The following is a 26767-nucleotide window of genomic DNA, read 5'->3' on the forward strand; positions in this document are numbered from 1 at the left end:
GGACCAAAGTATGATGAAATGAACCTCCAACAAACCAACATTGCCATTCTTAGAGCCACGCTGTTAGCATGGCTAAAAACCATAATACTCTACATGTTACTTAAAATAAGTAAATGGAGTGTCAGTGATGCAAATCCACCATAAATAGTTGTAGAGTAATGCAAAAGGGAAGCAATTGCACTTAATAAATGAATGCAGAACCGTGTGGTTGATTTAGTTTCTTGATCCATAATTTGCTGAGCAATTAAAGAACCACCTCATCACTGTTGAGCTTGAAATGACTGCAACAGTACATACTGGTTTAAGTAAACTACACCTCCCACACCGGTTTCCAAGCTCTATCCGTACTATGCACTGAAAAATGGCTTCTGTTAATGGATTATGGCTAAAGTAGATTGAGCAACAGAACTATTGCCAATGATCATGATAGCAATAATCCTGCTAGGCACTAAATTTCCTTGGAGAGGAACAAAGTTTCATATTATTTTATCTTATGCAAACTTAAGTCAACGTAGGTTAAATATCTCACAGTGTTCAAAAAGCCGTTTTTGAGTTCATTTCTTGAGTAAATAATGTATTTTTGGGATAAACTATCTCTAGCTGTATACAGAAGATTGTTTTAGACAGCCTGCAAAGTTCCCAGGATTTCAGTATTTAATGACATAACAAGACTAAGGCATCTAGTTTTAGCACAGTTGTCTCACAATTTTACACAGGCGCTAACAGGATATGCTGTGCCAGAATCCTAGTTAAGGTACCGTCTTCTCCAGTGCGGCTTTCCTGATGTGGGTGTGTGACTATTTTTCTGACTATGACTATTACTACAAATCATGATTTGAACTACCTATTCACTCAAGTACCCTTTAACATTGGATAAAAACATCTCCCAAATGACAGTGTTCTATTACCATTATTCAGGTTCCTGAATAAAATGAGCCTTCATGTGATATTTGTGTGTCACTGCTCTCCATGTCAGAGTCCTGTATGAATCATGTGTCTGAGCTCGAATGAGAATAACACTTTGAATCAGAAGCCTTGACACTAATAACTGAGAGGACGCGGCAGATTTTGATGTCTGCACAAAAAGAAACCAAAGTGAACGTGGCAAAAATAAACACGATTAAAGGAGAACATAATTCAAAGAGTGAGGCAGGTGCAGAGGTTAAAGCGTGTAAGAAGACGATAATCTTCTGAGAGAGATATGAAATAAGACCTTTAGAAGGTGCACTGATTATGTTGTTTGTGTGTGAAGGAAAAATATGACCAGCAAATCCTCTTTCTGATGTAAACCCTGAGCATTTATTAATATGACCGCCTCTGGTGCTCTAGAACAAAACTCAGCACAAACAGTTGCACAGAGAGCAAACAATGGCAGTGGCATTAACACACACTCAGGCCTCTTACCTGTGACTCTTCTTGATCTGTAGTCTTTGTACATCCTAGGGATGCTGCGTCATCATGCGAGATCTCAGCTTCTCTTGTCTTGTAGCAAATCTGTTTTGGAAATAAGATAAGGATAACAAAAAATCTGATAAGTGTGTTCTGTTCTTAAAAATGTAACAGAAGAGTCTCTTATACCACAACTGTGCCACCCGACTTCTTCATTTTGTAGTTTTCAAGGACGCTTACTGAGAGCAGTTAAGAAGGGCCAAAATAAAAGAGCTTTGTCTTGAATAGAGAGAGAAGACAAACAGAGGAGAATGTAATTCATCCGCTTCTCCAAGAGGCACGACCTCCCTGCTTTGTGGAGCAGAAGCTCATTGGACCCACAGAGGGCTCTGAGGCGCGGGAGGGTCCCATTGACTGCACTATTAACACTCAAACTGGGGAGTTCAGCATAGAGAAAATACAAAACGTTGCCAGAAGGATGCACAGAGAATTCTGTAATGCATTTCATTCCACCGAGAGGGGCCCCGAGGGCGCTGTGATGACCAGAGTAATTGGCTTTCTCCAGCTATGATAATCTGCATCAGTCATGCCATGCCAACACACTCTCAGGCCACTGAGAAGGTCACAGTGATCCCCAAACCTCCCTCCTCTCTGCTGACAGCAGCCCCTGAATTCTTATTGAAAGAACGCACGAGCAAGACATTTATTCTGCATTCATTTTACCTTAAGTTCAGTGAGTTGACTAAGTGTACTTTTTATTCAACATTTTCATATCAATACTGCTTTAGACTTGAAATTGAATTTACTTTTACTAAAAACAGCCAATGTAATACATATCCCATAAAATATAAATAATACACACACACACACACACACAGTCTAACCGTCTGTGATCAGGGGTAAATGAGCGATCACAAGATGACAAGTTTTGTAGTCTGAACAGCACAGCGATCTGCCGACGCTAAAAGTCATGTAGTCTTTACCCTAACCTTAACCATCACAACTACATGCCTAACCCTAACCCTTACCTAATTGTAACACTAACCCTAAAACCAAGTCTTAACCCTCAAAAAGGCCTTGGAACTTATGGGGTCCAGCATTTTTGTCACCACAAAGCTGTCGGACCCCACAAGTATAGTGTTATTTCGTTTTTTTGGACCCAACAAACATAGTAAAATAAGCCCACAACCACACACACACACACAGACTATATATGTTATATAAAGTAGAACCCATCGACCATCATATCTCATGTCACAGATTTAATAGGAATTTAGTGCATCAGCTCTGTTGTTCTGTTCCTGACATGTCAGGCAGCGATAAGATTTTTGTCACTTATCACTGCCTGATCTGTAGGTACATTTATGCTGACACATACTGTGTGTGACAAGCACAATAGCATCTTTGCAAGATACTATGCACGTCAGCTCGGCTAACTGCTCTTTTAAAACCAACACAATAGATGAGCAGCTCACAGCATACAGTAAGGCCTGAACAGCCAGACCTCGACATCACTGTAGGACACATACTGGACGAACAAACATGTTACCGGGAACATATGATTTCCAACACTGTTGCTATGTATCATCCATTAAATCATTTTTGAATTGATTACCAAGATACTGAACCTTTACTGGCAATAATTTCTTTGAGAACATTTCTCAACATTTTGATCTGGGTGTGACAGATGCATTTAGCAGAAATGTTTGCCACTATCCTGGTGAAAACACAATCTCAGTTGAATTGTGTTCCCTCCATAAAGTAGGTTTACAAAGTTGTAGTAAAGTAGACGAACAGTCATAAGAGATATGGCAGAACATTTACATTCTTGTAACTGTTATACTGCTCCTCGCTTATCCACGGTTGAAGGGATGGATCAGCGATTGTTTTTTCATGTGCCGCTATTAAGGCATTTTTAAATAACTCACTATCAGAACTAAGATGACATAAAAACAGTCTCTGGAATCTGCACCACACTGTAGTGTTTCCCATTCATTGATTTATATGAAATTACATATTTTTCATTGGAAAACATACAATTTTCTCCTCCCCAAGAAAATGTTATGTTTTCCAATGAAAAATATGTAATTTCACATCATATGGGGCCATTATTTTCACCATATCTCTGAACAAATAGTTGGAAAAGCTAGAGCAGATAATAAATAAACAACACCCAAAGATCAGTCTACTGGAGGAACTACAACCTTTAGATCTGGAGAAAGTAATTTGGTTGGTTCTGTTGCTCCACAGTGATTTTACATTGATGGCACAGCATGTTTTGGGCATCACCCCTAAGCCTTAACGGCAGGAAAACCCTGTTAATATGACCTCAGAATCATTATAGATACGACTGTTCGTGTTTGCCTTTTGTGTCTTCATTTTACAGCTTCTGACATTTATCTGTAGACATTAATATAAAAAATAGGCAACATGAGAAACCTCCTCCCTTCTGAGGTGCATTTTATTTGCACATTAAAATCCAAAAAGAAACGTCTCCTCATTAGCTTAAAAGGACTAGTTTGCATCACTAATTAGCTTAACTAACCTCAGCTCCTCCAGTCACCACCGTTCTTTCGTTTCCAAAACCACTTTTTCAGACTGAAAACTAAAAATTAATTTAATCAGTCTGTACAGGACAGAGCTGCAGGCTACGTCAGTTTAGTCTAAGTTTGTACCTGATGATCTCAACATTGGACAAGTAGGCAGGAATAAAATACAGCTTCCAGTTACTTTCTATAAATTGAGCTAATGTTAAGTTACATAGCAGCTATGTAGCTGCTGCTTTCCTGCTCAGCTGTGCAGTCTGAAGGGGAGGGGGGATGTTAGCTAACTTAGCGCTAACCGGCTTCACTTTTCCAGCAGGTGGGAAACAACAGACTTTTCTTGGTCTTGAGAAGCTAACACACTGTTAACAGACACCATACATTTATTGCCAGAATATTTTCCTCCGCTCGCGTTCACTGTCACTTTCTGCCGCTCGGACAATCAAACACTCGCTACGCACCTCCCGATTCAGAGTTACGCTGCTCTTATAACACCATCTGTCACGTATGTTCTGCATAGAACGAGGAGAGGAAGCAGCGGGGCACCGCCGCTCCTGAATGCATATAGGGGAAACACTGGATGATATGAAAATAGAGAAGGCTATATTTTGTAATTTTTGATCGGTTGCTGCAGAAAAAATTGTTAAGATCACCAGGATTCAGGTAAGGCCTGCATCCTTTCTTGTTGCTGGTGGTCAAGGCCTTCAGCGTGTACTGTAGCCTGTTAGTACAGCTGAAAAGCTTAGTGGTAATTAAACCCCAAAACAACAAACAAACAACAAATCTGACACTATTTATCAATTTATCAAATTTTATGATCACAATGATCACATTTGCATTTATTTACAGCATTGGATTAACATTCAGATTATCATCATTATATATATCTTCTGCAACATATTTGACGTCCATCAAAAACAACAACAACAAAAGACCCCCTTCTTGGCCCTTTGAGGAGAGCAGCCCTGGGTTCTGCAGCTACACAACAACAACACAATTGTTTATAACAGTAACTGTATCTGTTGTGTTGAATACAGACAACAGAACAGAACAGAAATAGTTTTGCCCAAGTCCAGAGTTCTTCCCAAATTCTACCAGCTATAATGTTGACTCTTTTGTACTTGTATTTGTCCATATCAACACTGCTGACCTCCAGTAACCTCCTAAAATGATTCAGCACAGAATCTGATAACATTAGATTAACCCCCAGCAACACAGGATATAGCAGGGGGATGTTTATTAGTGAATGCACAATTGTTTCCTTTTTGGCTTAAATATAGAAAACAATGCAGACTGGAATTTAAAAATGCTTGGGGAATGGGGAAAACAGACACATGATTAAAACATTGGCTTGTGTTCAGACGGGGGCTCTCGAAGTGTGAGTCTTTTCAAAAAGGCTTTTCAACACATCTGAACCCCTTTTTAACATATAATCCCAAGCATCCCTTGTCGTCCACACAATGGCTTGTTAGGACACATTTATCAAAAACCAACACATCTAAGAGTGACCCATGATTTCCAATAAAATGTTACTAAACACACAGAGAGCTGGTTCTTAACCAACAAAACCAAAAAACACACCTTAACACACCTCAGTTTTACTTTATCTGTAAATACAACGTAAATGTTTAGTAGGTAAGAAAGGACCCAGAATCATACAGTACCGGGTTAGCTAAACCAAGGTGGGGTAAAGGACCTTCAGGAGTTCTTGAGATGGTTCCAGGGAGTCCCCAGCAAAAAGGGGAATCATTTATTTTCCTTATAATTTCATCCATAAGTAGCACAATGATAGAATGTATGATTACTTGAGTCATGGATTTCCTACACATTTTGTAGGATCTAAGATCAAAAATCTAAGATCAAAAATCCTATCAGATGGGGAACCCAGGGACAGAATCCTATCAAATTGGGATCCATGGTCTACTTTGTGTCAGTTTAGGGGTCCTTGGTGTGAAAAGTCACAGAACTACTAAGCTAAACTAAAAGATCAGATGATGTATGGCAGCCAGGCCCTGCAAAAATAAAATAATAAAAAAAATAATCAGACCTACTGTACTGTTACTGCATTAGTCTGTAGATATTATTGTACAGTAGTGAATAGAAGGGCAGATTGACTGATATAAGTATGTTCTGCCCGTGCACTGACAGAGATTTGGACCTACAGGTGGTGTTACACTGAGAGCAGGAGAAATTGCTAAAAAAGTGAGCAGACCATTCACCACAGTAATGGCAACCACAAAGCAAAATCAAGGCCAATGAGAAAATGCACTGCCACTGTGAGGACAGAAAAATAGGCTACTTATTCACCATCAGAGCGGCATTGGCCTAAACATCAGAAGAATAATGACAGTTATTTTAATTTGGGAGAGTAAAATAATGGGGAGGATGCAAAGAAAATCTGTTTTTGAAGTCCTTTGTGGGCACAACAACAAATGGCATTCATCACTCTTAAGACACCCACATTCCCCATAATATTGGTTATTACCAACATTTTTCATTTCCACACACTTGGCTCTAAAATACTTTTTCTATCGTTAGGAAAGAGCTCGAGTTGCTAACTTGAGGAAATGCGTACACTAATGATTATGAATGAAGCAGAGAAGCTGGGAAGAGAGAAGTTTCACACTGGCCTTTTGACATCAGTCTCTGAAATGGTAATTCAGATCCAGCACGCTTACCAATATGAGGGATTCTGAGAAAGCACAAAAACTGGGGAGACAGGAGTTTTATGCAGACACCACGCATGTTATTAAAACAAAAAATATATATTTTCTTTGTAGCACACGTAACTTGAATTGTTGGTGAAAACGAGGAATATAGTAAAAGCAATCAGCCAGATAGCTAGTACAGCACAAGTTACTTTAAATGATATTGTGTGTTGTATATAAGATTGTTTGGTCTAATTTCTTAGTGGTCAAAAAAACATCCCAGCAGCATTGTATGCACGATTGTTATTGAGGACTACTCATGTTTAACTGGTAAATCAATAGAGCAAATGGGCAACAATCTCAGTTTCAATTTAAATTTTTACTGCTTTAAAATGCCTTTATGTTTCCTGCGCATCCCCTCCTACAGATATTCATCATTCAGACAATGTTCCATGTGTTTAGCCTTATGTTAAGTATGTATGTATTTTCCACACACTGTTCAGTGCATTACTCATCTTGACGAATGAAAGAGGCCAGACACCTGTGTCTAGCAGGGATTAGAGGATCCCCTCATGGAAGAGAGAATTATCAGTGTCATGCGGCCCCTATAGTGATGGAGAATAGAGATACCCCATAATAGCCCCGATAGGTCCATTCATCTTTTGTCTCCAAAGCACGGAAACAGCAGCCTGGGAAGGCACAAACCAAATCGCCCTTCTGCAACAATTCGCAGCATTGGATTAATCATACAAACTTCACAAGAACTGATCGGTACTTCACAAGCAGCTCTCGTGTACCTTTTCCTTCCTGTAGCTGTCCCTCAGCCTGCGTGCTTATCTCTGTGATGAAGTACCTCATCTCCCACACAGGGGCAACAAAAACAGGCCTTGGAGGTTTTTACATTTGTCTGGAATATCATAAAAATTTCAAGTAAGGTAAAAGAGCACAACCTGACTACTACAACTCCTTCGTTTGCACAAATACACACAGGAATGCGCTCAAAATGTGTGTCTATCCGTGGTTGTGTAAACTGGGATATTATTCAAAAGATAATTCATTCTTGCTACTGTGGCATAGGGTTAGGGTTGAAAAAAGATCATTCAAATCTTACCCAGCTTTTCTTGCATTTTAATGTGGCAACCAGCAATGCATACAAATAACATTTTGATCATCAAATGGATTATCTTCTGCACTGTTGATGTCAGGTTATGAGTTACCCATTTAACAAAATGTGTAACACTAAAAATATAAAATCAAAATTTAATCTTCATCAGTCTTGTTTATCAACCATATTATTATATGCAGCTCTCTGGTTTTAAATTTTTTCTGTTTTTTTGTTAAGATATTGTGCTCACAGCTTATTTTGCTGCTGTGAGCAAAGGGCTGCTGCGTAACATTAAAATGCTGCTAGTAGTTATTTCATTTTGTTGCTTATAACTCGGAGGGAAAAAAGTAACATAAAGGGTCAATAAAGAAATAAATGGTTGTATCTACTCGATGTGGTGTATCCTATTGTGTGATTCTGTGGTGTAGCAGATTGGATGTAAAGTTTTTTAAAGTATGCCTGACTGCTTTAGAATGCTGATATATGAAGACCCCTGTTACTGAATCTACACATTAATTGTGTCCATTACTAAAACCGAGCCCTACCTTCTGAGAGTAACTGCACAAGAATCTTAGGTCTTTACTCTCCACAAAGGATGTAAAAAGAAATGTAAAACTAACCGTGTAGACAAAAATGTCGCTTTGGATAAAAGCATCAGCTAAATGAGTAAATACAATCTGTATTACCAACCTGTCTTATTAATGCAGGTAATAAACTCCTTCCAACAAACACAAAAGGTATTTGTATCAAACACTAGTCGAGGTACACATATCTCTATAATGACACAATATTAATGCAAATCTAGACCCATCCATGACTAGCCACTATAGACCAATCTCCAAACCTTCCTGTTATTAGCAAAATCCTTGAAATGTTTGTCTACAAACAACAGCACAGTTACCTAGCCTTCCACAACATATATGATGTGTACAATTCAGGTTTTAGAGTGAATCACAGCCCTGAAATAGCTTTTGTGATATTAAATCGATGCTCTTAAAGCCTTGTTCACACTATACGATTTTAAGCCCGATTTGCCGGTCGGAGAGCTCGGTGACCGTCGGGCCGTGATCAGGGGCAAATCAGTGATCGATCGGCGGTTGCCAACTAACTCAAGGACTCGTCAAAACAGCTCCACGACACATTTCTAACACATCGCCGACGTCTGCCAGATATCTAGCATGCCAAATATCTGGAGGAGTTGGCCGACTCGACATCCACATTCAGCCAATGAGAGCAGGCAGCTGGCAGAGCAGGTAGCTACTTTTCACCGCAAAACACTTTTTACTCACCTCCAGCTCTCTCTGTAGCTCAGACAGTCCCTGCTATCTGCGTGTGCTAAGACATTCTTTCACCCATTTTCTTTGTCTTTATAATTGCTATCTTTATTATAACAAACAACAGCTGTTTCGTGTGTATGTTTGCGTCATTTCCCGTTTCACATTTCACATGTGTTTTCTTGAGACCAGCATCGGGCCGAGTCCTTGTCAGCTTGTGTAGTGTTACGGCTGCCAGAGCCCCACCTGTATTTGCCTGTGCTTTTGAGTAGGCTATCTGGTATGCTGAGCAGGCTGTGCAAGCCCACACGGAGGATTGGCTGCACGAGGAGGGAAGGTCCCGCCTACTTCCTGGGTTTCCGGTGACCATGCCATCGATTGGTGCGGCATGCTACTACGGGCCAATCAAAGGGCGACAGTGACGACCACCACCTGCTTAAAAGCCTGCCGGGTCTGCTGTTCGATGCAGCAATCTGACCCAAGTTGCTTGCCTTGGGAACACATGTCTCAGAGCTTGTAGTAGTGTTTTGTTACCTGTGCCAGACTTTGTGTCTTGACTGTGTTTCACCGTGTGAAGGTAAGGGAGTGGGCCAGGTTTAAGCTTAGAGTTAACTGACACCTTTCTTGCACACACCGTAGTTTTCACCAGGTTCAGGGGTGCTGTGCGTTTTGGGTTTTTGCAAATGCTGTAGGTTAGTGAGCTTTTGGTTTACTCTTGTTTTTGTTAGTACCTCTGTAGAGCAGTAATCCTCCTTTTGAGGATCTCCTTTTGTTATAATTGTTTGTTGATTTCCACAGCACCCATTGGCCCATCCTCTGTTTGTGCTCCATTTGCGTTACTTCAAATAAATATCCTTTCAAACCAACAACATCTGGTTTATGTTTATGTCCCAATATCCCTAGACACCTCGGGACGTAACAGTAGTGTGTGAGCCCCTTTCACCAATCAGTCACATAGTAGTGTGAATGTGTAGTCTGAACATTACGGCCATTGGCCGACGCTGAAAGTCGTGTAGTCTGCATGAGCCTTAAGATCAACAATGATGCAAACAAATTTTCTATTCTAGTATTGTTAGACCTAAGTGGCGCTTTCAACACATTCTACTAAATAGACTTGAAAACTGTACTGGATTATCTGAACCTGTTCTGCAGTGGTTGTTTACATATTTAAAAAGGAAGGACTTTCTCTGCATCTATTGGTAACTTCACATCTGACGGTCTGGGTCCACTGCTCTTCAATTTATACATGCGCCTTCTTGGTATCTTCACACAGACTCACAATATATGCTGGGCCCAGAAGTACAAAGGCAAGAGATTGTATCCATATTATCATCTTTTTTCTCTAAAGCACAGTGAGCATGTCAGAAACCTGGGTGTTTTTATTAATGTCTATCTTTATTTCCAGCATCATATCACCATTACAAAGACAGCTTTCTACCATTTAAAAAAAACAAAACAATTCTAAACACAGGAGCTTCCTGTCCCAGTTTGACTCATTAGTCCATGCACTCATCTCCTGCAGATTTGATTACTGTAATGCACTTTTTGCAGCACTTCACAAACATTCAATAGGTAGGCTCAAGCACATTCAGAATGCTGCAGACAGAGTGCTGACTGGGACAAGGAAAATACGACACATGTACTGAAAACACTGGCTGCCAGTACAGTACAGAGTTGACTTTAAAGCATTACTGCTGATTTACAAGGCCCTACGTTGTATGGCTACTAAATATATTTCAGACCTGCTCCCTGGCTATAGCCCAATTAGATGCCTCAGATCATCAAGGATGTGTCTCCTGAATGTACCTAGAATTAAAATGAAATCAGATGAAGGTGCATTTAGTTACTATGGTGCTGTTCTCTGGAACAAATTACCTGATGACCGGAGATCTTATGCACCTGTCTCTTCTTTTGAAAGCAGTCTTAAAACATTTCTTTGCCCCCAGGCATTTATTTTGTAGTTAGAGTGAGTGTTTGTGTGTGTGTGTCTGTGTGTACATGTTGTAATCCATGTGTGAATGATGTAGTATAGTAGAATAAGACAGGGGTTATAAAAAACTGTATTTTGTTTATGTTTGTACGTTCTATGGGTGGCAGAAAGGTTACTCTATGTATGTGGATGTTTTCCATGTTTTACGGTAAAGAACATTGAGTTCACCCTGTGTATTAAATGTGCTAGAAAAATACAGTGACTTGACTTGGCTAGTAGTAGGGGTCGACCAATAATCGGTCTGGCTGATTATCGGTGCCGATATTAAGCATTTTTCCAATAATCTGCATCAGTCATTTTAAAAACAGATAGCCAATATAATTAATTAATTGATTAAAAAAATGTGCTCCTTTGGCTCTGATGCAACCGCTTGAGCCCACAGAGTGTTGAGTACAATGTCCCATCCACAGTAGTAGCTGATTGGTTACAAGTCACAAGTAATAGCCTATCTACACTGACTATTGTGCGGCAGTAGCCAACAGAACAAGTGTCTCTCAGCAGGAGGACTGAAACTGACTGGTGTCTTCTTTCTAAACTTCACTCAGTATTTTGATGCCAGGAATATAGTTTATTTTACATGTTCCATTTGTTTCCAGTGTGATACTGATTTCATATTGTTACTTTGCTACTGTAAACTTTACTTTTGTTGCTGCTCTGAAAACAGTTAGTTGTAATAAAAGATTAAATTTGATTACTGTTCTTTATTCTTTTTCAAATAACATATTTGTAAAAGGCAATTATTTAGTAATGAAAAACCAATAAGAGTATAGATACAGAACAGAACCAATAAATAGTATCAATAAATAGTATCAGTAAAATCCTAACGATAAAATAAATACAATATAAATGGCAGCAGGTAAAGACAAAGTTTATGATAATTTATTACTCATAGTTAACAAATCCATCTTTGTGATGGATCTCTGATTCATTTAATTTACTATTTATAAAGATTAAACATGACAATTAACTTTAATCTTGTTATTTTCAACAAAGTTTTGTGTTGGAGTTTGTGTTATTCTAAATTTTGCCACAGAGATTAAAATTTTTACAGCAAATATATATTGGCTCCACATATCAGTCGTCATCTTATTGGTTACTAATAATCGGGATCGGCCCGGAAAAAAACTTATTGGTCGATCCCTGCTAAATAGCACGCCTTTTATGAGCATAAAAAACATACTGTCTGTAAAAACTCGATCTGAGATGCATCGCAAAAATGAACCCTTAGAGCACAGTGTTCATGTTTCTGATAACTGCTACTGCTAAAGGCAAAATTAAAAAAAAGATGACTACAATATATGTAAAGACACGTAAATTCTATATTTTTCTATAGTCCATAGTCAACAATAGATTCTCAATGAATATTATATTTATATACAGGTAGTTGGATGCATATATGAGTAACGACAAAGAAAACCTTTGCAGTTCTCAGATATCACATGTAGGCTGTAGGAATGAAAACGCTTCACTGGATAGAAGCATTGTCATGTAGAGATTTGATTATCATTGTCATCCTTCTTACAACCACAATTTGCTAAACTGTGCATACTCTAAAATTAATATAATTCATTATTGTTAACCGTTAACAATGACTGTTTAGTATATACTAACAATACAGCCACAACTGTTCCCACGCCATTACAAACATAAAATCATGTGGTTACAGTATTTGTTCATTAATGAGCCCCCGATGACATGTTGAAGAGATGACAGTCTGTCAAGCCTTCCTACACACAGGGAAACAACACGTTGGAGCGAAGGCAGCACCACAACGCTGTAATGTGTCAGAACACAATGTAAAAACTGTTCTGATGCATTTAAAAAACAAAATACAGAGAAACACTAAAGCAGTCATCTGTGCTTAGTGGGTGCATTTCTTGAAGATAAGGTAAAGTTGTTTTTTGGCATAAATCATTTCATTTAGATGGCAAACTGATCCAGAAACTATATAGAATTATACAACAATTTTATGAGTGTGAGGTAAAGCAACAAAATGTGTGCATCCTCAAATAACAAAGAAATTGCGTCTTAGGAATATGAACAGGCCTACAGCTTTGGTTTAGTGGTAGTTTTCAGAGTTACACAATGAAAAGTGAACGTGTTCAAGCTAGTGAGGCCACTCTGAAGTCCTTAGTGAATAAGATCCCAGAAGACTCGTTATCCTCAAGTATTTTTTTTTGAGCCAATTCTCATATGAGAAGCTGGAACAATAAAAAGTATTTTTGTTTTAAAAAATTACTTAAACGATTATCATAATAACTCAATAGATAAAAGATAATGCATTGACTAATGGGTAAGTAGACAACACTCTCGGTCAAGAGTACAGTGAAGAAAAATGTAAAATACAGGCAATAAAGAAACTACTGAACCTAGCCAAACCGATTTTCATAATTTGTACACTGTCTGGTCTCTCTGAGCCACAAAACTCTGTTAACTGACAGCCGTGGTGCTGTATATAGGAAACAACCTTATTGGCTGAACTGTTTCACTAACGGCAGTCCTGGGAGAGGCTTTCACTCCATAATTTACGAGTGGGCAGGGAGCCAGTGTATGTGGTTTAACAGCCATGGACACGTGCTGTCTTTGCATTCATGGCCAATGAGGAGGTTGGGGAAATCATTTTCTCCCTCACCCTCACAGACAAGCACCAGCCCAGGATAACATTTGGTGGTGCCAAGAAACTCCACAGAATTTCACTCCAAAAGAGGAATGAATAAACAGGATTTAATATCAACTGGAGAGGCAGAGACAAGTGTCCATGTGTGGATTAGTCCCTCTGAGAAAAAACATTTTTAAACAAAAATCTCAAGTGCATGCCATTAGTTAATTATATTAATTAGGCAAAGTATGACAAAGATGGAACTTAATGAGTATATATGGAGAGTAAGTTACAGATTACTAAACATGGCAAAAAAAAGGAACAATGCTGCGATTTTTTAAGTTTTCTGTAATTCTCCATCCTGTAAAAGTCAAGGCTTTGATATCTTTAAAAATCCTTGATCTTAAATAGAGGATTTCCTTCAAAATTTGATTACACTGCACAATAGTCTTTATTAGGGATGTTACGATACCAGCAATTTATTAGTCAATGCCAATATCAGTGAAATTCAAAGATTCACCATACCCAATACGACACCACCGTAAAAACAAAACGAGAAATCCAATGTACTCCAACATACACTCCTTGGATAAAAACATTTAACATTACAAGGAACAACTAACAGCTGTGAAAGTTGTGAGGGGATGTCCAGGACAGATGAGAGGAGGTTTGATGTCAATATATTCATTAATGAGCAAGCTCTTAAAATTATAACCTTGCAATGTGCATAATTCAAAACGGGTGGTCACTATCTATATTGGCAGTGGTTTGAGATTTCTATGTTGAAAAGATAAGTTATTGACGATTGAAATGCATTGTATTGCAATTTTAAGACAGTACCTAACTCCGCCAGTAGTGTCAGGTGCATTGGACAGACATTCAGTTCTTTGCACTGCGAACTGCATCGTCATCTTTGGTGATATTGAGTTGATCAAAACTATGAAACGTCTGCCTAAATTAGCTTTCCAACATATTACAAAAATGGGAGAAATCAAGGCTTTGACACAGAGCTATTGAAGGTAAGAGCCATTAAAACCAACGAATATTAAATAGAAAACCAACTTCCCCCCGGTTTTCATACACAACTCTTACTGTTTTTCTTTTTGACGATTCGAAGCGGAGCTTTCGCTGCAGATGCACATTTGCCATTTTCCATGTGTTGGATCCCCGGTACCGTAGAAAAACATGTACTGTTATGTTTACAGAATTTTGGCATCGACTTGGTACCGAAGTATCAGTTCTTGTGACATTCCTAGTCTTTATTAAAATACATGGCATATTCCTACTGTACTGTTTAAATATATGCAATATATGCAAGTGTTCAAGTCAGGGAAGAAAGGTTAAAGCATGTGTATAAGGGAGAAAGGATGAAATACAAAGTACAAGGAACAACAAGGTACAAGGTTGTTTATTTGTCATTTATTTGTCATACATTTACAAGGCTGCATAATGAAATGAAATTTGTAATTCCTTCATGCTACACACACAACATATAATAAGGTTGTATTAAAATATGGTAACATATAAAATAAAATAAAACTATATATACAGCTATGGGGAGGCCCCGTATTGGTACTATAGGCAGACACCCCTCTCTTTACCTCGGATGTCTCAGTTGGACCTGCAAATTGAGGACTAAAATAATAAACTCATTTCAAGTAGGAAAATACTGATGAAGGGAAGTCGGCAAAGAAATTCAAATGATAGCTCATATAAAAATAGTCCAATTACAGACAACTGTTTCTGTTAAATTACTTAAAGCACAGCTGTCTCACTTTTAACAGATCCTGTTTCTGCCTATGCCAGCACACTGACTGGGTGTGCACTGTTCCATATTTTAAAACCACTCTGCATAAAAAATAAAGAGAGAAATAAAGACATAAAAGAACATTTATTGGTGCTTGAGTGTACGTATTTTATGATGTAAGGATTCACAATTAAAAATAATACAAATTTGGCTGGGTGCGAGCCAGGTGGAGCTTAGCTCTCCTTAATAAGACATCAGCTCCCCTAAAAGCATCATTTGTGATATTTTGGGGGGTCTCTAAAATATTGACAGCATGCTTTATTGCCATCAATTTCTATATTTCTCTATCATCATGGATCCATGCTTAAAATCAGGAGCATCAGACTTCATCCAGCCAGAGGGAACAATCACCAACTGTCCGCAGCGGGCAGGTCCTTCCGCGATCTCCTGTCCCTGGTCCGCCACACTCCCTCTCCGGTATGGGTTGTGTCGCTAGTACGACCGACGCGCAGTGAACGGTTCGTGATCGTTCCCTCTGGCTGGGTGAATATTATGCATGATCCATGCACTACTGCAGCCTGGGGCTCCCCGCAGCGCCACGCAACTTTGTAAATTCTTCCCTCTCATGGAGAAAAGAAAGGTCAGGTTGCAAACACAGCCACAGCTGTTGTGTGAAGAGTAATTGTAGCAAAATGGCCACATATGATAAGAACCCCCCCCCATGGTATGCTATGGTATAGTTCGCACACTGCTGTCACGCCTTGCAATAATGAAATAAAAGGAAACCTCGTTCAGCTAGTCTTCTCCAGGCCCCGACCAGAGTGCACCGTCTTTGATTGAAAAGCAGATGAGTCTGTTCTGTTCCTCAATACAGGCTCAACCCTTTAGCTTAAGCTAATTGCCTTGTCACAACACTGAAGCTGTCTCTGATAACAAGTACGATCTGCTTAGCACTAAAGACAAATTGTGCAGCATACTGACACAATTAAACCTAAACATAGATAGGATTTTAGAATGCAGGCTGTGTGCTATTATATGAAATTCACTGTGGCTGCAACTTACAATTATTTACATTATAGAGGAACCTGCTGATGGGCGGCAGGGTGGTGCAGTGGTTAGCACTGTCACTTAACAGCAAGAAGGCCCTGGGTTTGAATATTGGTCATCCCAGGCCTTATTGTGGGAAGTTTGATTGTTCTCCCTGTGTCCTCCCACAGTCCAAAGACATGCATAGATTAACTGGTGACTCTAAAGTGCCCTTATGTGTAAAAATGTGTGTGTGAATGGTAGTTTGTCTATATGTCAGCCCTGTGATGAACTGGCGACTTGTTCAGGGTGTACCCTGTCATTCGCTCAATGTCGGCTGGGATTGGCTGCAGCCCCCCCACAACCCTGCATGGATAAGCGGTTGAAGATGATGGATGGATGGATGAATCTGCTGATAATTTTTTCACAAATCAATTAATCCTTTAGTCTATAAAGTGTCACAATATAGTGAAAAACACCCATCACAAGTGTGGAGGGCCCAAGGTGACACCAATGACATTGCGTTTACAAAATCAAGAGAACAAAGAGAGAAAAGCAGCAGAATAAAACATATTAGAAACTTGAATCTGCAAATATTAAAAATGTTCTTCTTGTGAACTTACCGATTGTTTTGTTTTCTTGTTGATTTACAAATGCATTAACTGTTTCAGCACTAAATTTCTCACTTTGAAAGAATATCTGAATGTGTGGCAAGGTTCAATAACCATACCAATTTATTTTTAAAAAAATTGCCAGCAATACAGATATTACCACTCATTTTACATTTTAAATCACTACTTAACAACCAGGAATAACGCTTGCAAGACATACAGATATCTTCCAAGTCATTTGCATCTATTGAATCTTTCATGCTTAGCCCTCAGTATTTCTGCTTACGTAAAGATATTTCAGATTCTTCTTTCTTAACCTGTAAAACACTCTCACAATTAGAATGTCGTCTGACACGTGAATTCTAATGAGTTCAGTTACAAAGATTATAAATCATAACAGAAACGACTCACAATAATGCCACTAAATTGTTGGATGGAAAAAAAGTTGAGTTGTCTTCACCATTGTCTCTGCTATAGTCATTCCTCTGTCCACCAAATCTAGCCGTACCTTGGAGCAAAGTATAAATAATTAACTGTGGGACACACTGAATACCAATTCCCTCATATTGCCCAGCACCATCACCATGGCTGATTAAGCTACCTAAGGTAATTTACTTCATTGGTGGCAGTGTGTCTGCAATCCTAACCAGTCAGATCAGAGTGCTGACACTGAGGTTAGCTGGGAGCCTGGTAGACTGACGAGCAATCCTTCCAGACTGACACAATGGGCCAGGTTGTTTGCCCTCCTGTCTACATGGTGACAAGATGGAGGAATTAATATACGTATGAGGCTGGAATGTTTAATTACATGTGGTTAATTGTGGTTTCACCAAGGAGTTTCTCATTTAGTGATATCATCATTTATTGGCACTCATATTCAGAGCCTAAGTACCACCTGTGCCCACAGTAGGGATTTATTCAAAAAAGTTGGCGTGTGGATTAAAACAGTTCATCATTAAAATTGTGTCCAAGTCAGCAGGATATAGACACACAAATCTGCTTTTAAAAAAGTACACCAATTTCGGACTCACGATGGACATTTTTAATAAGAAAATATCAAAATCTTCAGCGGTGTTTGACAGGGAATCTTATTCCCTGTCAAACACTGGTGCCCACAATGCAATTCAGCCTTGGACAGTTAAGATTCAGGAGCATTATGCTAGTAGTGGCTAAGGTAGCCTTGAGCTGTTAGCCTCAAGCAAAGACAAGGAGTGGGCTAGAGAGGTCTGGTAAGCTCACTTCTTTCTAACTCCTCCACATCCCCAGATTTTTTCAAACTTCAGGCAATTTATCAATTTTCACGCAGCTCCCTCTGGAGCCATGAAATGCTTTATACTTTTTTTTTTACATGTGCAGTAGTACTCCCCAGGACCTGTAAACAGACTTTGATGTGTAAAATCAGCAGAGTTTCCCTTACTTTTAAGGTTAAAATTAGGGAGAAAAATGGCGTAATGGTAAAAAACAAAAAAAACTCTGATGTGAATGTAAATACAAGTCAACCTTGAACATGAGCATTGCTGTTTTGCTGGAGAGGATAATCATACAATAACAGGTTGCTTGTTAGGACACGTATGTCTACTCTGTTTGAACAAATGGCCATCAAGACGGTTCAGACAATGCTCGCCTATAGACCTGTAGGTAAATGTACTACTTACGAATGTAACGGCACACTACTCAAACATGCAAACTAACTGATAAAAACCCCAGTAACATCAGTATACAGCGCTCTAATAGGTCATAAATTCATTGAAATAATCACGGGTGCATTCAAATCTGTGACTAAAGCTGTCACACTAAATTAAAACAGGCTAAAATACTAATATCACAGCTCTATGTGGTGTCCAAGATGCTACACTGTTTTTTACCATTTGCACAATACATTGAATTGAGCAACCTATTCTCTGTTCCTAATACTTTATATACTATAAAACCATTATTGGCCAATACTGTTTAGTTTAAAATTGAAATTAGTTAGTATCTACATGACTCAAGCTCATTCTGAGAACAGCCCTATTGTCCTGCTACCTGTTTCCCCACATACTAAGCATGCTGGCACTCAGAAGACTGCTCATCTCTGCCTGGCCCAATTGACTGATGGATTTCCAAACTCCGCATCAGCCAAAGCTATTAAGTGGTCTGCTAGAGCGAAATGACTTTACTGTTCCCGGAGTGCAACATCAGGCTCAGCAATTCCTGCCTGCTATTGTCTAGGGCCACTGTGACAAAGTTAATTTCTTGCCAGACAACCACAAACACTTACGCCGACACACACAATAAATAACAAAAAAACAAAAAACAGATTTGTCCGAATTACTCTTTTTTTCTCTTTTTGCTTTTAGCAAAGATTGTGGTCACATGAGGTGATCCATGCCAAATGAGTCTCCTTCAAGGAATCTGAGTGAATTGCTTACTATTTTCATGCATTGGCAAAGTAAGAGACCAAAATTATGTTTGAAAGCACTGTGTAATACAATAACTACATATAATAGATTACCCATTCGCTATCTCACAGTAAGGACTTAGGCCAAGGCTTGCATTATTCAGGAAAGTTTAATCCAGTCCAGAAAACAGTCTGCATAGATACACATCATTTGCACATGGCCAAATACATAAAGTGACAACCATTACTTGCTGTCCATAAACTATGAAAAAAGGAACAATATCTACAGTGAAAAAATGCAAGTTCTTTTGCATGAAAATGTGGAAAGGGAGGACAGCAGACACTACCATTTCTTATTCCTGGTCTTGGGGGATAAATCCACTCTTTATTCATGGTGACAAACTGTGTGTCCCAGGCATCTTGTGGTACTCTCTCTGTGATCCAAGTTTGCCTACCATGGTTAGCCAAATAAAGAGCTGATTTCCGAACCCAGAGCTCTGGCTGTGGCTACATCCCTCAAGGACTGGAGGTGCATTGCACATGCAGTACATAAAATGCAGCCTGAGGACACTGCAAAAAGAATATCTAGGAAGGCTAATGTAAGCAATTTGCAAATGTGGAAAAAATAACTCAAACTCGGTGCCTTAACTGTCGACATAACTGCTGGTATGCAATCATTCAACTAAGAGCAGAAAGTGATTCAATTATTTTTGTCCATAATGGACTTTTTTTTTTTTTTTTTTTTGTGCTTAGTGGTAAAGATGTTATACGCAGCACAGTGCAGACTGCCTTTAGAATTAAAAAAGCGCCTAAAAACAGCATAAATAAAATGTTACTCTCAAATAGGGCTGGGCAATAAAACAATAACGATAATTATAGCAATATAATTTTCCTCAATAACAATTTAACAAATGTTCAATATATCGTCAATTAATCTTTGATTTAATTCATTTGAATTAATTTGATGAACAGATTTGCACTGAATTTTTCACTTCAGATATTTATTCTGTTGAGGAAAAGAGACTGAAAAAAGATTTACTAATCATATTTGTTGAAAAAAGATTTTATCAGAATTGTTGAGAAATGTTCTACCACAGATTTGTGAAGTGATCTACGGTTTGGCATCAAGTGTTTGTCATGTGACCATAAAGAATAATTTAACCACATAATTAACCATCTGGTTTCTTCAACTTTCACTCAGGAGCAAAAATCAGCCTTTAAACTTGAAAGAAATAATGATTTAACATTTATCGTGATAATTATCGATATCAAATGATGTGAAATGTTTTTACTGTGAACATTTTGGGCCATATCGCCCAGCCCTACTCTCAAATGATTGAACTGGTAACTGCAGTCCCTCTGTAGATATCCACATATATATATATATTTAAGTATTTAAATACTTTAATTCATTACATGATAGAGACAGTGGGAAGGTTCACCTTATTTTATTACTAAATGAGAATTCCGATCAGTCGCCATATTTAGATAGCTGTGAACTGTGAAAGAGAGCAAAGATCACGACAAGATGGCCTGCAGTGTAGATGGCTTTGCTAGATTTGCATCACTGAAAAGCTGATGACTGCAGAGTCTTTCTTTAGCTTCCTTCACATTGCCTTCACTCTCAACAATGTCTATCGACAGCAGAAACCTGCAAGGGAAAACACAAGCAAGAAAGTTCTCCACAGTCAACGTAACCATTAAAACGTGGCGATACATTTAGCTTAAGAAACCAGTTACACATAGAGTTCTTCCATGAGGTGGCTTAACACCCAAATCTAGTGTTGGAAAACTGTTATGAAGCTTAATCTATATCTATGTTACATATACATAATAATGTGACCATAAACTAGAGTAAAACATCAGTGTGAAAAGAACGCTAATCAGGCAGTTAATATGTCCTGATTATGTATAGAGCCTTTTTGACCTTGGTGTCTGACATAGCAACATAAGCTCAGTCATTTCCTACAAATGCTTAATCAAAAGATTACTATGTACTCTGTGTTGTCTACTGGATGATGTAATGGAAATAAGGTCCACAGTACTTATGATGTAAATTTAGCTGAAACTTAACTTCCCACATGCTGGATTCTTTGAGGAACTTTAACACCTTTAACTTTTACGAACAACACAGGCTGCTAACTCTGAGGCTAAAAGTAAAGTATTTAACTAGAGCAAACTGTCAAGGGTTATTAGTCACATATCTTGTTTTATCCCCTCCATTGTAGTGAGTGGGGTCTAGCTGCAGTGCTTCTTTGTCTGGGGGCCTTATCTGGCTGTGAAGCGCCAGACTCTGTACTACTGTCTCTATTGGCACAGTGATGGAGGCAAGGCCTGCCATCCCAGATAAACCTCCCTCTGTTCTCCCAGCAGCCCAGCAGGATTCATGTTTGCTGCAGGTGTCAGAGAAAATGTCCCCATAGCCATTAGACTTTAGCGCTGCTGGTGACATGTTGGCAACTCTGACGAGAAATGACTGAAGATGGGGGGAAAGAGATGACGGAGGAGATGGAGACAGACAACATAAGAAAAAGGCAAGATGAGAAGAAAAAGTTGGACTGGGATGGCCACCAAAAAAAACACAAAGTATTCCTTACCAAAACACAGACAATGAGAAATATATCCTACAGCATTATTAGCTCAATCAGCAGCCCTGTATACATACCAAGCAACTCACCATGTTTAAACCTGAGGCTTTGACAGGACATTGCTGAGTTAGAAAGAAACGCTAACGAAAACCCCACACAGAAGAAGGCAGGCTTGAAAAATTGGATGTAATGGTTACTGTACACCATGAAAAAAAAAATACAGAAATGACTAACTGTGGTAGACAGGTTGTAGTAACCACACAGTAATGATGGTTGTTGTTGCTGCTTCTCCAAAACTGTCACCAGGGGGAAAACCTTGTTATGCTGAATATTCGGCAGCCATACGGTTTCCAGGTGGCAAGAGACTGGATGCAAGGAGGCGTAATTGAACACCCTAAGAGTTTCTCTCCTGAAAGTTTGTTTAACAAAAGCACAAAAAAAAATTAAATATGGATAGAAACTGCTAAAATTTATTTGTCAATTTATTTGACATGCTTCTAAAGTTTGCTTTTTGTAAAAACAAATTAAAAAAAAGGGAAATCAAAACAAATGCAGTCTTATGAAACAAGAGCAGACCTAGTCAAATAATTGTTTTTAGTGTTTTTTGTTGGGCTGCAACTAATAGTCGCTTAATGTGGCAAATATTTACTCAAATAATTGATCATTTGATTGTGACCTCTACAAATCTCTTTTTTGTCTGAGCGACAATACAAAGCCCAAAGATATTCAGTTTCCTATAATTCTAAGACAAGGAAAAGCAGCAGATTTTTTACATTTGAGAACCTCAAACCACGAAATGTCTGCTATTTTCGCTTCTATCAAGACCTAGGTGAAAAACAAATGACATCCAGTTTGAGCCACATTAAACTAAATTCGATATTATGCCTTCCAATGAATAAAAGGCCAGGTGTTTCTTATGTATAAGAGATTTTTAGAGTATCTCGGAGGCCACCTTTTCATTAATATACAAGAACTAGTCCATCTGCGGATACTGAGGCCAATGTTAATGTGGGACAGACAACCGCCACGCCACCTTGCCAGGCAGGGAGCAGGACACTGAACTGGCAGATTAGACCACCTGGCCCTGCCAGACTGTCAGCCTATTTATACCCAGGACAATAATTTACACCACGACTACCCAGTAGCAGAGAAACAGGAAGACCCAGGAAGAGGCAGCTTGGTGTGACGCTCCCATGGTGGGGGGGGGAAAAAGTCCCTGTAATGACCTTCTGCCTTTTTTTTTTTACCCTGCAAGGCTTTTCCCAGAGGAGTGATATATTTGTCATGCTGTCGAAGTTGGTGTCAGACAGAAAAAAACATCAGAAAGATCAACCAAAATCTACAAAAGCGACAAGCAGCAGCTAGTTTTATGGTTTTATGGAGACATGCTTTGTGTCATATCTGCTCTGCAAACTACGCCAAATTCTTAAAAGTAGTAATGTTACAGTTTTGCAGGAAACCACATTGCAATTAAACCAGGCAACGAGTTGTTTAAACTCAAAACCCCCCAAAGAGCTCTATTTTTTGCTCCTGCCACGGCTGACATTTTCCCATTAGTGGCACGGGTGCGTAATTTGGTGGCACCAATATTTTATTTCAGAGAGCGTTTCACACAGTAATGAACAAGTCACCAAGTAAAATTAATGTGTCACTGTGTTTAACAGATCCAATAAAAGTAAAGAATTTGAATCCCTCAGAAATTACCCATTATCACAGTTCATACAACCCTGGTGACAGTTTCGCTGTTACTCAACTTGGTATTGTACAAGTATTGAATGTCATGAACTTTGCAATCTTTTGAGAACATTATATTCTCACCCAATTTATAGAGATTAGACTGATGGGAGTAACTAGGATATTGTGGTGAGAGATGAAAAGTACAATGAGCTGATCACAAGTGGAAGCAAACACGTGGGAAATCCTGAACATCTTGAAATTGTGCTGTTCTGCTATCTGACTCACAAAAAAACATTTTAATGGGAAAAACTGTTGATACAATCAAATATGCACACTCTGGATCTGCATGCTATACACAACCTTGGGGTGTTAGTCTCAATTTGTGTATAAGAAACATCTGGTGTCTCAGGAGTTTAATACCATCAAGAAATCATTTTTGGAGCAGCATTGTTGACCAAGCCAGCAACTTCGCACCCTGGGTATTTTCATTTTACAAAAATATATAGCCAAACGTTTTATCTCAAGGCAGAAAATGACAAACGGCATTAGGAAATAAAGCAGGTTTTTTGGTGGAAAGACTTTAAATCCACAAAATAATATCAGATTCAGAAAAAAAACCTTAGAAGAATATCTCTACAATTTGGGAACAAGGCTTATTTGCTTTCTTGTCATACAAACTCAAACACTAAGATGCGCAACAGACTGCCCTGCGTTGAGAATGAATCCTCCAAATATTCTGTTGTCCCCAGGTTCTTAAGTCTCCCGGCGCCTTGACCTAGAGAAGTTAAGAAAGACAATCTATCGCACTTGTTTTTATTTCCTTAGGAAACAGAAGCACAGCTGTTAGCAGCTGAGCTTCTAGCTTCAACTCAATTATGTAAAACACCTTAAAGACGTGTTGGAAAAGGCAAGTATGAAAATCACACATCCACAAACTTCAGGCGTGTGAGAGGAAAGAGAGCCTGCTTCTTCAAGTTCATATGTGTGAACAGCTCATTAGATGAGAAGATCAATACAACTATCATAGCTCTGCCCAAAGTTGTAGTTATGTGACAGACTATTTCTTGGCAGATAAATTTAGTTTTCATACACATTAAACAAATGAGATATAATGTACAGTAATTAGTGAGCTTTACAGGTGCTCACAGGCTGATTCCTTACCTTGAGGATAGACAAGGCTAGCTCTTTCCCCATGCTTCTAGTTTTTATGCTATGCTAAGCTAAGTTAACCGTTTCCTGACCGTTGCTTCACATTTACAGTACAGACATGCAAGAGGTATCAATATTCTCATCTCTCTGCAAGAAAGCAAATAAGCAAATTTCCCACAATGTCAAACTATTGCTTTAATAATGGTTCATCACAAAGTTACTGATGTTTGTCTAGAGTGTGAAATTTCTCTCAACAATGCAGAGAGCCAGTTATCAGAGTTTCTTTGACTGAAGCCTCCTCCAGTCCCCAGTCACTGTCGAGGCCACAGCTCTCTTGATGAGACCAAAAATATTCTCACTGCATTACTTTGGGAGTGTGTTGCTGATTGTCACAAATGCTGATTCAAACAACTAAAAATCACAGATAATGTATGTGCATTCATATGTGTCGGTGTGGAAGAGAGAGCTGAAGTGTGTGGAGGTGCTTCAACAGCCGTTTCAGCCTACTAGATATCCAAACCCCAGCCTTCATTTTGAAAATACAAAAGGCGGAGGCAGAGATGAGTCGAAGATATTGTAATTAGCTACCACCATCACAAAACTGCTGCTGTGGAAAATGCTGGAGAAAAAGACATTAGAGATTTTCATGATGTGTTCATTGAACCAAGCGGTGACTGTACTACATTATAGACTGTATGACTTTGCCCACTTTCTTGTCATATTCTTATATCGAAAAAGAATAGTCTGGCATCAAGTAGGCAGTGCACTCTAATGAGCTAAAAAATATATATTAAAATAGGTTAAAAAAATTGACACCTGCACTCCTGAGGCCGATATATCATCCTAAATGACAGTAAATCTAATCTTAACCCATTACTGGCTAGTGTTAAATATATATTGTTATACAATACAAACTGTACCCCACTCTCCTTTTAACACGAGTCACGTTCTGAAATCAGCATAACCCAATGTATCTTTGTATTTCATTCATTAATAAAAACTTAAGATAACACATATTTTAGATTGTACTCTGCATGGAATAAGGGAATGATACATGACTTTCTTTGTTTTGATATTAGCATTATATTGGCCATAGGCCGCCCTGCTCTCTAAATATTGGCATCGGCCATTGAAAAACCCATATTGGTCAACCACTAGTTTCAGCAAGCAGGTCCGAAATGACTGAGACGGAAAGATTTATTGACTTGGCTTATGTGTTGTTTTTGAGTGACAGACAGATAAAATTAGTTGATGTGAAAGGTTGTTGAGTATTCTGGCAATCACATCTGTTCTGCTCTCTGTATACAGAGAGGTAAAAGAGAGTTTAGTAATGAGCCTGAAAAACAAGTGGAGCTAAATGGAGCTAATTTACTGAATATGTGTGTGTTTGTGGGTTGTGTATGTGTGTTTGTATCTAAAGAGAGTCAGTGAGAAACTGACACATGGAGCAAAAGGTGAGTGCTAATATTTGTCTGCTGCTGTGAATAGCATGTTGCTTTGGACAAGAGGTTAACAATATAACCAGAATCCTAAAGAAAAATACTTTTCTTCTGTCCGATCATCTCTACTCTAAAATGAATTTTGGGCTGTTACAGTACCTACAATTCTACCAAGGTCATACTTTTCTCAGACAGACGCCTTTAAAGTGTTCCATCAGTCATGAAACACTACTTAAATATTTACTAGTGGTCGACTAATATTGGTTTTCCAGTGGCAGATTCTGATGTCAATATTTAGAGAGCAGGGCTGCCGATGGCCGATATCAAAACAACGAAAAGCTTTGTATAATTCAATAAATATAACACACATTATAACAATATATATTTAAGGCTAGCCAGTAATGTTTTTAGATTACATCTGATGTCATTTATGATGGGAGAAACATGTAGACCAAAGGCAATGGTGAAATTTTCGGCTGAAAACGAACTTTTCCCCCACCATCCCAAAATTCACAAGGGGGAGTGCTAACATCTTTCCACAGCAGCCACACCGACAAGTCTGCCTGCATATGTGACTGCAGCCAGTTCTTTGCATATCGTGA

General features: G+C 38.7%; 1 protein-coding gene across 2 annotated transcripts in view; it reads right to left on the reverse strand.

Moving 5' to 3' along the window:
• enox2 (ecto-NOX disulfide-thiol exchanger 2) overlaps nt 1-26767 on the reverse strand; it is a 198904-nt gene that overhangs the window by 146379 nt on the left and 25758 nt on the right. For both annotated transcript variants that reach the window (XM_038699860.1, XM_038699858.1), the window contains exon 3: nt 1405-1494. In XM_038699860.1, the coding sequence (XP_038555788.1) occupies nt 1405-1438 (34 nt within the window). In that variant the 5' untranslated portion in view covers nt 1439-1494. The remainder of the gene's footprint in view (nt 1-1404; nt 1495-26767) is intronic.

Source organism: Micropterus salmoides, unplaced genomic scaffold (assembly GCF_014851395.1).
Source record: "Micropterus salmoides isolate LMB-PRFRI ecotype aquatic unplaced genomic scaffold, ASM1485139v1 Ms_hic_scaffold_5, whole genome shotgun sequence".
Lineage (NCBI taxonomy): Eukaryota > Metazoa > Chordata > Actinopteri > Centrarchiformes > Centrarchidae > Micropterus > Micropterus salmoides.